At 40.3% G+C, this 17,380-nt stretch overlaps 1 protein-coding gene across 9 annotated transcripts in view; it reads left to right on the forward strand.

The window, feature by feature from the left end:
* Positions 1-17,380, forward strand: part of LOC124947720 (nucleolysin TIAR-like) — a 506,703-nt gene that overhangs the window by 103,140 nt on the left and 386,183 nt on the right. Inside the window, exons 1-2 of one of the 9 annotated variants that reach the window (XM_047490259.1) lie at positions 12,013-15,412; positions 15,839-16,148. The exons of 4 other annotated variants lie outside the window; for them this stretch is intronic. In XM_047490259.1, coding sequence (XP_047346215.1) covers positions 15,897-16,148 — 252 coding nt within the window. In that variant the 5' untranslated portion in view covers positions 12,013-15,412; positions 15,839-15,896. Of the gene's footprint in view, positions 1-12,012; positions 16,149-17,380 lie in introns of those variants that run through there. 4 more of the 9 variants (XM_047490258.1, XM_047490257.1, XM_047490267.1 and 1 more) reach the window with 4 other exon arrangements.

Below are 17,380 nucleotides of genomic sequence, written 5' to 3' on the forward strand. Positions count from 1 at the left end.
AGTAATAGATACAAGATGATAAATAATCGGATAATTAAATGAATGAAAGTAACTTCAGTTTTCTATAAATTTAAGATCATAAGAAATTAAGAAACTATGAATCAATTTTTAATGAGCAAATACTGAAGGAATATCACTCTGTAACGAGATCGGTGATAATAAGTACTCTAACATTGAGATGTGAAATATTCTACATGATAGCTTATCTTACTTTACTGAAGACGCGTACATTTACCATTCTATGGAAGATCATTTACTTTTTATTAAATGATATTCTCGTGACGTTTTAATCGACTCGTTGATAGAAGAACGAAAAAGAAAATGAAAAACTGAAACTTTGAAACGTTCACAAAAGAGAGATCGGGAGTATCGCGATTGAATTTTCCGACAAACTTTCGACGTGCCCTCCTGAGAATATGAAGAAAGAGAGTGAGTGTTCGGGCCACGTCTCACGGAGAGCTTTAAGCGATACGCGTGACAGTTTCACAAGGTTCCAACGAAGAATATCTACTCTCTCTCTTTTTTTTTCTCTCCCTCTCTCTCTCTCTCTCACTCTCTTGACTTTACTAAAAAGATTAATGCAGGCCGAGCTTTATTGTCTTGCGTAGTTAAATTATAAGAAAAAATTTATGTTCACTCTCGCGGGATCGCTCTAGGCGATGTTTATTGCCTCATAAATAATAAAGCAAAATTTGAAACGTCCGAGGCAGCACTCTTAACCTCCTAGTGCAATTAAGATAAAGACTTCGTTGGAAGAATTTAAATCGTTGAAGTACGTAGGTAATAATAGATGCGTTCGTATAAGTTTGAAGGGAATTATACGTAAATACGGGCTCGTTGTAAATTTCGATGTTTCCCTATCAATAGAGTAAACGTAGTATGTGTCTGTGAGCATGTAAAAAAAAAAAGGTGAAGAAAAGACAAAAAGCTTTGTGAGGCGAGTATTTATCTTTCGTCTCGCTAATTCGCAGCTTTAACTGGAGTTCCACGTGCATCCTGCCAAATTGCCCCGCGACTTTTCCGTCCGCATTTCGACGCTGCAAATTGTGAGTAAACACACGCGATACTTCTTTTTTTCCTACTCCCTTTCTCCATCTGTTTTATACCATGCATCTTTCTTTTTTTAACCGAAGCACCGATAAAATTGCGTCGCGATTCGAATTCTTTCTTTGTGATCTCGCTTACAGATGTAACCGGCCACGCGTAGAGTAGCGCACGCGCCCAGTGCATCGGCCGAACCGACAAATCGTATTTGCCTTTGGCATGGCAAATATCAGCGTGACGGTAAATATCCGTTAATCGAAACGCGCCAAGCAAACAGTAAACAATCACTGATACGACGAACGAGACGGTGATGCCGGTGTGTGTATTAATATAAGAGAGAGAAAGAGGAAGAGTCTAAAATTCTTCGTGTTTGTCGTTTGTAAGAGGACTTCGGCTTTCGAAAAATCGAAAGTTAGAATCGAAAGAATTTTCTTGTTTCACCAAATGCATAACATGATAGGCGTTAAAAATATTCGTGAGAGACAGAAAGAGAGAGAGAGAGAGAGAGAGAGAGAGAGAGAGAGAGAGAGAGAGAAAGAGAGAGAAAAGATACACGTGGAATGTAGGACCAGCATGCTTCGTTTCACGAGTCATTTGTTCGAGAAGGAGTGGGAGCGCTTTGTATGCCACAGGATTCGCATAATGTGCGTGTGGCAGGTTGCCGTTTAGGCGAATGACCCTATTTACCCATCTGCCGTGGCAGAAGCTGAGAGTCATCTCCGGTCTATCGTAAATGAAAAAGAGGGAGAATGGGAGAGAGAGAGAGAGAGAGAGAGAGAGAGAGAGAGAGAGAGAGAGAGAATGAAAAAAAAAGATACGTCGAAGAGAAGTGGAAGGAAAATGGAAAGGACGAGTAGTTGATAGAGAGGGAGAAGAGAGAAAAAATGCATCCACGACGGGGTAGTTAACTTGATTAATCGCATATTTATGTATCAGGCCACTTTACCGAACCGGTAGCTTTCTTCTTAAGCTCGGCTACGGCTACCTCCGGTCTCCTCTTAGCCCGGCCCTCTTCCATGCTACTCCAAAGGGAGCTGTGCCCCGCCTCGTTTTAACGTTGAAATAATGCAGGCGAAATAAGGTCGACTAAAATGTTTAGAGAACTAAGCGCGGCGCCGTGCCTTAAATCACCGCCCGACGACGTCGACTGTCTCCCCTTCCCTTTTCTTTTCTCTTTTTCTTTCCTAGACTTTCTTCTTGTATTGCACCCTCGACGTACTCTCTCTCTCTCTCTCTCTCTCTCTCTCTCTCTCTCTCTCTCTCTCTCTCTCTCTCTCTCTTTCTCTCTATCTATCTATCTCTCTCTCTATTTCTCTCTTCTCTTCGCTTACTCCATTTTTCATCTTTACTTTCTCTAACCATTTTTCTCTTTCTATATCTTCCTCTCGTATATATGTATATATATATATATATATATATATATATATATATTCATATGTATGTATATGTATATTTATATGTATATGTATATGTATATGTATATGTATCTGCCTACGTCTATATCATACCACTTTGACTTCCCTCACGACGAAAGCTCCGAACTTTAAAAAGCTACGCGGAGTCTGGTATACGTTGCTATCTCTCTTTCTCTCGTTTACTCTTCCGTGAGGAATTAGCGGCCGGATTCGAAAATTAATTAAGGTCCTTTGGCAACGGAGTTTTGCAACGGAACCGTACCGTCAACGTACTTTTCGTCGTCATCGACTGGATCGAGATTTTATTTCCTGTCGTTTCCATCTGAAACTTTTCAAGAGTGCTTCTCTTTCCATCCTGTCTCTCTCTCTCTCTCTCTCTCTCTCTCTCTGTCTCTTTCTCTTTCTTGCTCTCTGCAAAAAGAGTCAAATTTTTCATTTCAATAAAACACTTTTGAAATGAAAATTTCCGAAAGCAATGAAATACATATATATATATCATCGTACTAAATAGGTATCTTCGAATTTTAAATATTTAGCTACATCACATTAATGTCTATATTCTTTATTCATATATCGCAAATAAGCCTCGCACGTATAACGAGGTTTACCGTAATTTTGATGCTGTAGATAAAAGGACAGAGATACGACATAAAATCGTAAAAGGATAACTGTGGAGAATGGCGTATAACGGTCGTGTCGCCTGCAATATTTAACAATAAGACATTACTGCAAAACGTTACTTCTTGCTTAACTTCATGACTACCTTCACGAGCCAATAAAAGCGAGTGTTGCTTCAACGTTTCTAATGGCCATGAGAAGCGTTCGTTCGAAGCTTCGCCGTTCTCTTTTATATATATGACGATTTTCAAAATTCTTTATTGGCTCCATTCAAAACGATAATTTAACTTTTGGATCTTAAAACGATACGTTCAAGTGCTTTGATACATTGCTTGTGAATAATTTAAAGCGAGGACAAGTTTTCTTAGACGCGTAATTTCAATTTTATTAATTTTATTTAATTTCTTTTATTTATGGCCATAAATTTTTTAATAACTTTGTTCACGATCGTATCTTTTAATATCATATCAAAATTATGATATTAGATTGAATGTTTTACTTAATTAATTAAATCGTCAGTATTTGATCGTACTCATTTAAGTTGATAAGTAATACGATTACAAAGTAATAAGCATTTCAATTCTTGACGTTTTTGCCATTATTTGATGCGAAAGTCGAAATCATCTTGGTTTATAGAATTTTTCGAATGCCCTTAGAAAAAGGGATTCCAAGGGAGATTACGAAGACACTTCCGAGACACGCGGAATCATCGTGCTACTTCCCGAAGCTTCCGAGAATATCCGCGGAAAAGGGATTCCACGGGGGAGTAGGAAGATGAAAGTAGTAGATTGCAGCGTGCGGCACGCGTCGCTTAGCGTGGATTCCAAGACAGACGAAGAAAAAAGAGAACAAGGTTGGATAGCAAAGGAATCGTTTAGGATTCCACACAGTATCCTTTATCTTCGCACTTCTTCTTTCTTTCATTTGATCGAAGGAAACACTTTTGTCACAGCTCGATGGATTTCCAGATAACTATTAAACTTTAATATTTTATTTTTTTTTTCTTTTCCTATATATATATATATATATATATATATATATATATTTATATAAACTATATTCCTTTATTAATAAATTTAAAAAAAAAATGAACATTTCTTTTCTTTTTTTTTTTTTTAATATATGCCTTAAGATATCATTACAATCTTCTCTATATTTTGTACATAACTACAAATATATTTTTCCAAATCCAAAATCATTTCTCGATCACAATACGGAAGTATCGTGAATCGATTCGTTTTCGGATTTGCGAGGGTAAAACTCTCGCGCCTATTTTCGGCATTATGCTCGAAAGTACCTACACGTTTTCCAACACGAAACCATCTGATTTTGAAGTCGAATGGATATAAAGCAAGCATCTAGCTGCACTTGACGGATACACCATGTCTCGCGACGTAATTTTCGCATATGCGCTTGAGATGCACTCAAGCCGACAGTCAACCTCTAGCTATCTAGAGTCGTCGAGCTTTCGCTTACGAATCGCGAGCTCGTAATATGAATAAAAATGCCACTCTTTGTCATTCCTTAAGTACTATCTTTCATAAAATAATTTATTAAATCTTGCCTTTCTCGTATGCAACTATTATCTAGTAACTTCCCAAGGAAGTATAGCTTCGAAGAAGAAACGACATCTCTTCCTTGATCATCTCATCCTTTCGTTTAACTTCGTAAAAATATCTAATTTAAATGCAGCTATGTAAAAGACACTCATAAAAAAAGAAAGAGGGAAAGAGATAGATAAATAGATAGGTAGATAGATAGAGAGAAAGAGAGAGAAAAAGGACAAGAAGGCACGTCGCATAAATCTACATTTTACTTGTAAATCGTCGTTGAATATAAACGACTGCATCTGAATATTACTTCGTTGGAACTAACTCGTCGACAAAGTGGCTTCCCGATAGCTACACCTCGGGAAATCACTTTTAATGATTTTTCCAAATGTTCCCAGGAGCTTCCAATATCGTACGTAACTTCGATACTACAATAGATAGGTATAAATGCGATACATCGATATATAATGTGTATCAGTATCGGTATAATAATTCAAAGGTTTCGATTGGCGATGGTTCTGTGCATTAATGTTTCGATGCATAGCCATCCGCTTAAAAAATGATCGATTGCATTAAGAGATTTCTGGTATAACTAACAAATATTTTAGCTTTATTGCGAGCGGGCCTGTTTATCCGTAAAATGGTGGGCTGCATGTGTAATGCATTGTTTGCGTAGTTGGAATATCGCCATGCTCGAAATTTTGGCATGGTATATTTTATGCATTAGAAAAGTTACCGCGTATCGTGAGAATGGCGTATACTAGCGTTACGGATTATCAATGCGCAATTATAAAATGGTCGTTATTGACAAAATTATTGATTACTATTTCTCTCTCTTTCTCTCCTTCGTGATGTGCTTAATTATCATCTTACAGTACGCATAAATTTCATCTTATATATTGTATATTATGTTCGATTGAATCATTCACTCATCCACCCTCTTCCTATGTATTCTAATTAAAAATAAATCCAAGCGAACGTAACCGTTAAGTACCGTCTAACCGACGATTGCATTAAAACAGATTATTTAAGTTATAGCAATTCCGTGGCTTTCCGACGGCTAATATTCAGATAATGGAACGAGGTGCCTTCTCGTTTCGAATCGACGTAGAAAGAGGGAGGAAAGATGCTACGGAAAGAGAAGGTAGTAGAACTACGGTAATAGGACTAAATCGAAGGAAAATACCGTCTCGGAAAGTGTGATCTCCCTAACAATGGAGGATGACAATTGATAAAAAAAAAAAATTAAATAATCAGAGAATAAATTCACGAGATGACAATTTGCAAAGGAACAATAAAGACAATTGTATTAAACAAATTATATCAAACGATACCTTAACAGAATTTATTAAGAATTACGAACGAAAACTACAATAGCTTCGAAATAGAAAACGCAATATACTCGTTTAAAAAATAACAATGAACAGGAAGGAAAAGAAAAGACAAAGAAGAGAGAAATACAAGAGTCATCTCTCATTCTATCCTCTCTTGGTGGCGCCTCTGTGGATACAATTCGCCGAATCGCTCTTCCGTTGTCGTGTGAAAGAGTGAGAAAGAGAGATAGGGATAGAGATAGTAAAAGGAAGAAAGACGAAGGAAGCCGAGAAGCTCTAGTAGGTATACTTGACTTAATTTTCATTCAGGGCATTCCGCAACGGCAGGAATTTCGAGCCATTAAGCACTCGCTATCTTTTGCCCTCCCCCTCGGTGCCTTACTTCCACCCTTTTCGCTTCGACGTTCGTCGTGCGTAACGCAAAGGGTGCGCCTATAACCGCGGACTACGTGGTAGTTAGACTATACCAAGCTCGCGCAAGACTTCCTCCTTCAAAGACTCCCCCGTTCCAACACCCACCCCCAAGTCCTACCTACTACCTTGGCACCCCCATCTCGTGTCAGAATTATTCTGTATAATTATATTCGTTTCGGAATGACACCCCCGGGGCTCGAAATTGAAATTGAGCTCTCTTGGCATCGCTATGAAGATAGAGAGAGAGAGAGAGAGAGAGAGAGAGAGAGAAAGAGAGAGAGAGAGAGAGAGAGAGGGAGATGAAGAGAAACTCCTCTCTTGCATTTCTCTCTCGACGAAAACGACAACGACAACGAGTACGGTTTTCCATAGCCACGAGCTAAAGCTTCGTTCTTTGCCCTTAGCTCCTGTTTTTCCGCTTGCCCTATCCCCAAATCCGCACGTCTTAATCTTCCTTGGAATTTCGATGCCCACCCTCCGGCTATTCAAAGGACTTTCTCGTGAGGAATCAGCCGCAACCTCGTCCGAGTTCTTCTTCACGTTCTCGATGCTTATTTAGAAATCGATAAATCTTCGTTTCGATGGTTCTTCCTTTATCGATAATTTCATAAATCTTATTCTACGTGCTTACTAGCTCGAGGATATTCAATACCACGAATTTGGCAACGTATTTTATTTCGTCGGAACAAAGTGGCTCGTAATAGGTAACTTATTCGTTCCCAGATCGTTCGTTCAATGAGAGATAGATGTAAAATATTTTTAAACAGAATGAAAGAAAGAAAGAAAGAAAATGGTTAGAAAAAAGTAAGACTAGCAAAAAATAAGAGGTACCTACATTTGTAGATAGAAAAATAGCTGAAAGTAGGAAAGCAAGGGTTGAAGCCTGATTCTAGATCGTACCTTTTGAAATATATCGAAGGTTCCAGCAGACTCCAGGTATCTTTTATTTTTAAAGTACGTCTATCTGAGTGGTCAGTGAACCATTTACTCAGCGTTTCAGAAAGATCTCCTGCTAGAGAAAACAACGTGTACTTCTTGCTCAAAGGCTTTGCAAACTTTTTCCTATACTACTTCTCTCTTTTCTTTTTCCCTCCCCCTCCCCCTCTCTCTTTCTCTATCTTTTTCACAGTGGATTTCCTTTCAGTTTGTTTAGCTGCCTTCGTTTCTTGCACACCCAAGTACCTTTACTACACTTTACCTCCCAATTATTTAAGGCAGTTCCTAGGTTTGTGTTACGAAGCAACGATCGTCCATTCGAAGAAGCTCCCAAAGAAAATCGATAACGGCTAAGTGCGTATCCTTGTTAAAACTACGTGCCAGTAAAACCTTGAGTCTCACTGATTATAATTACTGAAATAATTTTTACGACTTCTCAAAAATATCTAATTTTCTTTCTAAAGAGACCGAGAGGAATTAAAGGGACAAAGATAAATCATGAATGGAATCTCGTTCAATGGTCAAAAGAGCTTTCAAATCAACGACATCAGAATGATCAGCAAAAATTAGCATAGGCAATTTGTGTCTGACTATAAATAACGTGTTCAGCATTACAATTTATGCACAACGCGATGCCACCTATCGGCGTCCACGCCAATCGTATTTGTGGTCAGAAAGAGATGAATAGTCGCTTTAAACCGTTGATTAAGAACAACGTAACCATTTACAGAGGTTCGAATATTTTTATTGTTTTCTCCATAATCCTCACTGACACGAATTTATCAATAAATAGTGTATACGAGATTTCCAGTAGTAGTAGGTACTTTAACGATGTCAGTAATTAAACGATCATACGTCGCGAATTCAAATGGAATCATTTTACAATGATACATTTTGTTCGAGTTACGTGTATACGATGAATTTTCGATACAAGAGCGTATAATCGATGGTCAGCCGATAATGCTACCACATTTCCCGGTGAACGATATTCAACATTTTATGCGATCAGAATAAATAGTTTATGGAGCGTTCTATCCATTTTACAGAATACCATTTTCTATGTATGTATCAAAGCAGATAGATGTAACGTTAAACGACGCTCTCGTGACTTGAAAATCGATAATGTATGAAAACCGCCCATATAATCTATAAAGTTCCAATCGTTTACAGGGTATAAAAATTAGAACATTCACAAAATCTTCATGCATGAAATAATCCCTATTCTCTTATCGAGCACATAGCCACGTTATTATTAATATCAGCGGTGATCTGTATATCGGTGGATCATCGTAATAATTACGTAATAATCGATACGATGAGCTAAATAAAGAGGAAGAGGAGGAGGAGGAGTATATAACATCATAGGTTGCATAGATTGCAAAGATTCGGATAGTTGTAAAATTGTACGGCCATGTTTCTCTCGTTGATTTGCGTTTACGCGCAATCGATGCGTTTTGGCCGCTCTACGTCGCAACGGATTTGTGTGCAATCGTTACCGCATAGGTACGTGTCGCGTATCTACATGCAAAGAAAGGCATATATTCCTGCCGTGTCGTTTGAGTTAGAGAGAGATAGAGAGAGAGAGAGAGAGCGAATGTGAAAAAGGGGTGAGTTAGGGGAAAGTAGAAGAGAGAGAAAGAGAGAGAGAGGGAAGCAGAGAGAGAGAGAGAGAGAGAAAGGGAAACAGACAGAGGAAGAGAAGGCGAGTCCTCCGTCACGTACGAGTGGGATAGGTCCGTACGATATGCAGCCATTTGCATACATATAGGGTCATTATAAATATACCGACTCCCTACAGCCTGTCTCTCCATCGTCCAGCCCATCAGAAGCAGAGCCGCTCGCAAACTGTCCAATGGTTCCGCTTATCCGTTATTGTGCCACCATCGTCGCCGCCGCACCATCGGTATCTACGTTTTTACGAACGTTATGAACGAAAAGGATTTTTGGAATCTGATGGTTGAAGAAAAAGATCGAGGATTGTGTAAACCACACAATAAATCACCGTAAACTTTTTCCCAATTTAGTTCACGTTATCTACTAATATTATAGTTAAAATTAAATTCACCGCTGACAATTTCACTGATTTGGTAATTGTACAGTGAATAGAAAAAAAAATATGTTTGGATAAATAGAAAAGCATAATAAAATGAAGGACTTTAAGTTAGTAGAAACGATCGGGAAGAAGAAATTCGAAGATATGTTTCTTCGCGGAAGAGTCAAGAAGATTTCGTCGTAGTTCCGACAAGCGCACGTAACGATGCCGAACGATTCGAGTGACACGTGAAAAGTCCTAATGGCGCGTCTATTTTTCACGTAACATCATGGACTCAAGGGGGATAGAAAAATGTGAGTGAACGAGTGAACGAAAAGGCACACACAACTAAAAATGCTGTGACGCCGGCCTGTGACTGTAATCTTCCAACTACCGGCGTTATATAATGTGAGCCTATGGTGCATCCTATTAACATATTTCCCGAGCACCACCGAGTAGTAAACTCTTTTTCACGTGTACGAGAGCACGAAACGGTGCTATAAATGGTACGTTGATGGGTTTGTACGAGCGTCAACGCGAGACGCGAGTTGGAGTTAGGGGTAGGTAACGCATTACAAATGCTAATGGGAAGTGCATAGTAGATGTTCCGCATAGAATACATTACCGTCTCGCTCCTCAGTCATTAGCCGAGAAAGTACGAAATCCTAGGGCGAAATGTAACCGAAGAAGTGTCCAAGTATTTAAAATAAAATCATTGCGAATGATTGAAAAGTTCCCTGGGATGTATCTGTTAAGTTAGTTCTAAATATCTTACTACAATGTTTACACGATTCTCGTAGACGATTTTGATAGATTCGTCGGCATAGTTACTATACCGACGAATTTAAAACAATGGCCCAATTAAAGGTAGGAAGCTTTCTTCAATGTCGACGACTGCGAACAATTTTTAATTAGGAGCCACGACAAAGTGGGAAGAAATAACAGGCACCGATCGATCCCTCGTCACCGAAACCACAGACCACCGCTGCCCGTTTCAATGCCCTCCCAGTAACCAACAAACTCGACGAGGGAAAAATTAACTCGTAACTTGGGTAAGAGTAAAAAGGCTAAAGGAGGAAAAACGTAAAGGAGATGTTAGGTGCGAGGTATGCTTGCTCATGAAAACACTGAAATAAAATACATGAGTTTAATATCCTCTCTGATATAATAATAAAAAGGGAAAAAAAGGAAAGAAAGAAATAAGAAAAAGAAAAAAAAATTAAGAAAAAGAAGAAAAAGAAGGAAAAAGATTTCAAGGGAACGTATTTTAAGAGGGTAAAAAAGAGGAGAAAATAAAAAGGTGGAAGCAAGCAAGAAGGTGTTGAGGAAAGAGAAGGATAGAGGTGGGAGGGCATTTACCTACGTCTTTTTTCATAAGTTCTTTAGAATCCAGACTGCCAAGAAGTTCTTCGTATAGTTATTTTCAAGAAGGAAGCATAGAATATTGCGCTTATTATTTCCTCGAGTGCGTGTTCGTGCGCACCCATGTTCATATACATGTACATATATATATATACATATATATGTGTATATGCATATATATATATATATATATAGACGCATATAAACGTACATATTTTTGAATACTTTAAGCAAAATTGCAACTCTAAAATGTTCACTATTCTCCTCGCATGTAGGACATGTAACAATACGTATGCAAATGCTTAATACATTACGCTCGTAGTATCCCAAGGAAGTGTCGCCAAAAGTTTCCGACGTAGTCTGAGAGATTGCAGCAATTCGACGAGCAATCTTCCATTTAGTGAAAAGCTGTTAGTTACGTACCTTGAAATCGATAAAGTCGAGTTTAATGAAAATTACATTATTAAACATAAATTAGATTACGAATGGCTTGTCTGATATTAATAAATAAGTATCAAATACATCAATGTTGTATCATTGGAGTCGAATTTTTTTAATTGTCATGAAGAGAAAATACACCGTCGTTTTTTAATTAAACCCATTACAATATCATGGTGCATGCTAAAGTAATACGAGCTGTATAATCGCTCGTAATTATTTCATTCTTAATAGCCCATTTAAATGGACGTACCGCATTATGCTTCCTCATTCTACGAGGAACTTTGCTCTTACCCTCTCCCGAATATATCATTCGCAGAAACAAAACGGCGAGACTCGTTGATATGCTTTTTATCGATTCCTTTGATAAAAAAAATCCTTTCCTATGTTTATCTATCCATACGAGAAATTATTGATAACGAAAAGAAACTGAAAAGAAATATAAATAGAGAAAAAGAAAGAGATCCGAAGAAGAACAGTATCGAGACTAAACTCGTGAGTAGACGCTTTGCGCGCCCTCGGTCTCTCTCTCTCGGGATCGTCCGACCTACCCTCTCTTCGAGCGCTTCGAGCGAGAAACGAAGGAACGAGAGGCAGACCACCCCTCTCAGCCGCCCTCTCTACCGCCTACCAGCCCCTCCATCCGACAGACCACCCCTCCAGTTACCACCACCTCTTCTCTTGCCGGCGTCGTCGCTGCTGCCACCACCACCACCACCATCGTCACCGCCACCGCCACCACCGCCGCGATACATTGCGATACACGGCTCTTGTCTCCACGCTGCCTACCTACGTGCAGGACACGGCGCTCCAAGTCCACAAGCCCGCTAGCAGACACACTATTAGGACACCTAGACACACCGTCACCTTTCTTTACCTCTTTTCTCGTTCATAGACCTACCTATCGTCCACCCTTTTTAATATCCACCGTCGAAACGACCCTCCTCACTTCTCATCGAGACCGTTCGACCCTGATACCAACCCCCAACTAGTACCACTACTACTACCACGATACAACCGCCACCACTACTATTACTACTACCACTACCACCACTACCACTACTACCACCATCGAAACACACCGGTACAAAGCAGCAACGTGAGTCGTAAACATAACAACACTCTTCGAAGACGCACGCGTACAAACAAGCTATCGTCTACCGAAGAAACTGATTTCGCGCTTCTTCAAACCTCGGACTTTTCGTCGCGTCTTTTACCTCGCTAAAGTGATTAATCATACGCGCTTCGTTCAATCTCATTGCTGCTGTTAATAATAATAACCATAACCAACGTCAAGACGAAGAACATCGAGAGTTATTCAGTGAATATTATTCAGTATTCTCGTTGATTGTGTTACTGTGATGTCTACGTGAAAGTAAACACGTGGTAGAAACTAAACCGATATTATTCAGTGGATCTTTACGATAGGGGACCAGTGCATCTTGTTTCACTTTTTTCTTTCCGTCGCAATTCAAAAATCTTTTCGATTCGACTTTTCGCTATTTTTTTTTTTTACCAGTGAAATATCCTAATTCAGTGCCTTAACAAATCAATTCATTTTGTCTTTGGGCTAAAAATAAATATATAATAAAATTGTCAAAATTATATGAAAGAAGAGTTTTTAAACGTCGAACTTGTCCGACGGAATTTGTCTCTTTCATCCGACTCATCTCGTCGTATATGAAAAAATATCAAAATAAAATCGTGAAATAATTGGTCGTATCGTGAAATAAGGATACATGAGGAATGAACTGGAACTGGTAGGGCGATTCGATCGACAAGTTAATCGGTTTTCACGGGTTTTTAAGTGATCCCTCGCACACATCCAATTGTTCTTCTTGAAAGTGTCGGCACTTTAAGTAGTACACATTAAAATAAATCGAACGTAGAGAGGAAAATAAAGCCGTCTCGATATTCGCTCGAACGATTAGAGTGTTTTTCGAGGAAGAGAATAAAAAGTAAAAGAAAAAGAAGAAGAAAATTCGTTGAACGATCGTAGCGGAAGAAAGAAAGGAAGTGGAAAAAGATAAATATTTCGGTGAATAGTCTAACTGAAGGTAGTGCTTGCCACGTGAAACTGGTCGCTATTTCGCCGGGCTAGACAAGCGGCAAAAGCTCGAAACCCCCTGGTTTCCCGCGCACAGTACGAGCGAAGCACACACAACTACCCCGACCAACCAACCGACGAGCCGAGCCGCCGCCACCAACCCCTACACACAACAACCCAACGAAGCATCCCCCACTCTGAATCGCACAACAGCCTGAGCGGAAGTGCTAGTCAGTCGGCGAGCGACCTTCCAACATTACGGGTTAGGTTCCCTCTTTTTCCGCCCGTCGTGTCTTCGTCCTCGTTTGTCTGAACGCGGGGACAAGCTCTGTTGCGGTTCGCGTCAACGTGAAAGGGAGAACGGAGATAGTAAGAGAAAGAGAGAGAGAGAGAGAGAGAGAGAGAGAAAGGGAGAGAGAGAGAGAGAGAGAGTGAGAGAGAGAGAGAGAGAGGGCAATCACGCGAGAAGATACGTACCATCTCGAGGAGGAGAGATTACGGGGGGTTGCCGTCGCTTCATTCATTTTCTATAATAAATCGTCAACCTGACGATTACTCTCTACGACATCCGCCGCAACCGCATTTGATACGTCCGTAGAAAATCAGGAAAGAAGAGAATACGAAGTGGAAAGTAGTATAACGAGTAAAGGGAAAGGAAAATATATAGGATAATGTCATTTTGAACGGATCCCTCGTTCCGTTCAAAAAAATCATTGCGATATTTCTCACGATCGATCAACTAGCAATTAAAGTGTATTTCTACTATCGTTACCGATCATCATCGATCCTTCCTCGTACATCTCCTATCGGTATATCAAAGTACAACGAATAACGATTGTCTACGATTATTATTTTCTTTAGGAACGCGTGTGTTACATCTCTGTGCGAATATAAACGATGAACCTAGAGATCTTTTAGTTAATTGTGATACGACACATTTGCATACCGAGAATACATCGTTGAAGAGCCACCTGTTCGCGAAAGTGAAATCGACGATCGACGAGAATTCCGAGAGAGGAAGATCATTACGCGCGATAGCCGATTGAAATGGTGAGAGGATAAAAAAGTGCCGCTATTGTGAACGGGAAGGGAGGATCGCGATAAATCGTTGTTGTGTACTTGTTGAAACGTTCGAGCATGTTACTTTTCCTTTAATACTCCGATAACTATTTCCTATTCGAAACTCGTGTTGGCACTATAGTTGAAGAAAGTTTTCCACGGTAGAGAGAAGTCGTAGCCCTAGAAAGAGGAAGATCGTAAACGCGTTCGTGAGAAGGACGTTCTTCGTACTCGGGAAGTTTCCGTTCACCGACGCTTCTCACACTGCCTCTTCTGGAGATTGCGATCGGAAGCTATCCCAGCTCGACCACGTGGTTATGAGTAAGCATCAGAGGCGCCGTGACTTCTCCCGGTGAACGCACACGCTTAGCTGCCTCGTCTGCATTTCCACTCAGCCGATCAACGACTACTACAACTATACCTTAGCTACTTTTCGGTATCGATACTCCTGAAATTAGTCGGATCATTTTATCGCGATTAACAAATTTGTGTACTATTATTGATCGTTGAGCTCTATTCTTCGAGTATTTAATTGACGCGTTGAAAGTTATCTGAAATAATTCGAGTTTGTCGAAGCTGGAAAGAAATAAAAAGTTTAATTAATAGTGAAATAAACGTAAAGAAATCGCACGTAAGTGATCGAAGGTGATCGAGTTGGGAAGAAAAGAAAGTAGCAAGATCCCAGCCGCGGGGGATCCCGAAAGGAAGGAGGGTCCAGCTGAGGTGGTCCAGTCCGGCTCAACGATCGGTGTCAGGAGGCCGAATCAGTCAGGCAATTCAGGAGGGTGGGTGCAGTGGTGCAGTGGTTGCAGGAGGGCCAGCGAGGTTGGGGTGGCCTCGTCTACAGGCGCGTTGGCACCGAGCGCACCGGGCCCCGGGGCTGCGGTGGTGGGCTGCCTGCTTGGGGTGTACCCGTGTTCTCCCTCCTCCACGGGGCCCAGGGGGCCCCTAACTCATCACCTTCAGGCTATCCCGGCACCACAACAAACGATCGGCTGCCGTGCCTGTTGCTGTGCGCATACCAATCACCAACCTCCTTCGGTCCAGCTTACTAGCCAACGGGGCGGCCTATCGCTGAGGGTAGCGAGGGTGGCGTCCACCACCTCCGTCCGAGCCGCCCCCTACGCCCACCCCCAGCATCAAGGGCTGGGGCAGGAGTGCAGGTAATGATAAATCGCTAAGATACATTCCTACCTTCACTTCGATACCTATATATATTATTACTACCCTACTACTATCATCACCAAATACTACTACTACTACTACTACTACTACTACTACTACTTCTACTACTACCATTGTAGTCACTACCACTACTTCTACCACCACATCCGTTACCACTCTCTTCGTCATCATTCTCGTCCTCGACGGTGATCGATAAGATAAAATCCCTATAAAAAATTATAATCAAACAAAAAAGGCAATAATACATAGTAGCACGTCGCAAAAGTAAGAGTAAATATAAAAGTAAAAGTTACAAATCAAAAATAATAAAAAAAAAAAAAAAAAAATAAAAAAAACCACAACAACAAAACAAACACGATCGATGGACTAAAAGAGCTATCCAAAACCAAAAACGCACGAAAAAGGTGTAGGGAGGAGACGGGGGCATTGGGTGGAGGTGGTGCGCACATCCTCGGCAGCCCGATGCTGTTCGTCCCGTTCACGGTGCCCACTTTCCCTGCGACGCACCATCAGACGACTCATCCTGCGCATCAGACACATCATCAACAGCTGCAGGCCACCAACCAGAATCCGGTGCAGCAGCCGCAGCAGCTCAACCAGCTGAATCAGCTGAGTCACCTGAATCATCAGGGCATCGTGCCGCCGACAACCAATCAACCAACTGTACACAGCACCAGCTGTTCGCCGCAGCAACAAGCGACTACACCGAACAAGGTAAAGAGACTGCACAACCGCTAGCGTCCTCGCTCGACAACTACCAACTTTCGTGCTTTTCTGTCGAGCGGATCCTTAATAAAAAAAAAAAACTGATTTTACAGCAAATAGGTATGTCATTGACGTAGGTAATTGATTAGCTTAGATTATAGACGCATAAGTAAATTTACATGCCGGATGTTACCTCGAACACAAGGTAGATCGTTGTACGTCCATTCACGAATGCTGTGCTCAGTAGAATGCTCCTCAATCCTGAAATACATTTTATTCCTCCTATGAAGTATCCGTCTGTCGTGTACGTTTTGCTTTGTAACGAATGTTGTTATATAAAGTAAGTACACATATTTCCTATGCTACTTACCTATAGTATTTGTATAGTTGGCTCGTATCTTAAGTTAAAGCGGTGATACGTGTATGACTCCATATATGTATGTATGTATGTATGTATGTATGTAGGTATTTTAAATACACATACCAACGAAGGAAGTTATCGAATATTTCGTTCAAATAAGGACCGAGACAATTTTATGCACTTACCGGCTATGTTTGGTTTCCTCGATCGGTCACTGTCATCGGCAGTGATTATAAAAATATCACAAGAACTTTAACAACTCATAGATCATTCATCATCGAGATAACGAAATATTGCTTTGATGATTACGCATCGCCGATTATCTTTCGTTGCTTTATTTAATAATGGAACGAAATGAAAAAAGACAATGCATCGAATGCAATTTTATCGATTCAATAATTTTGTTATATGAAACGACAAGTATACATTTACGTCATAGTTGTTGGAATCACTTTTAGTTTCTTACCGAGAAAAGTCGATATTTTGCTAGGATCGTTTCGTAGGAATATTACGAGCATAGTGTATCGACGATAACATCGATCCTAATGTAATACGTACTCGAGTATAATCGATACTCATTGCTACGTACATAGGTACATTGTTGTGTAGCGTATCGCAAAAAGAACACGAGCATTCGGTATCGATTGTGCGTCCGAATAAAAAAGCACTATAGCAATATATTTATTTCTTCGATATTTTTCGTTTCTACCAAAGAGTGCAACCGGCAGTAGCCATGAACATCGAAAGAGTTCTTGCTTACCGGTATCGGATCGTTTCCTTCATATTTCTCGCTCGTAGCTCCACATAGCGGGGCACGCTTTTATTATCCTGGCGTGGATTCAAGTCAATTTTCTTTAGCGAGCCATAACTCGCCTCTCGT

The sequence above is a fragment of the Vespa velutina genome, chromosome 3 (assembly GCF_912470025.1).
Source record: "Vespa velutina chromosome 3, iVesVel2.1, whole genome shotgun sequence".
Taxonomy (NCBI): Eukaryota; Metazoa; Arthropoda; class Insecta; order Hymenoptera; family Vespidae; genus Vespa; species Vespa velutina.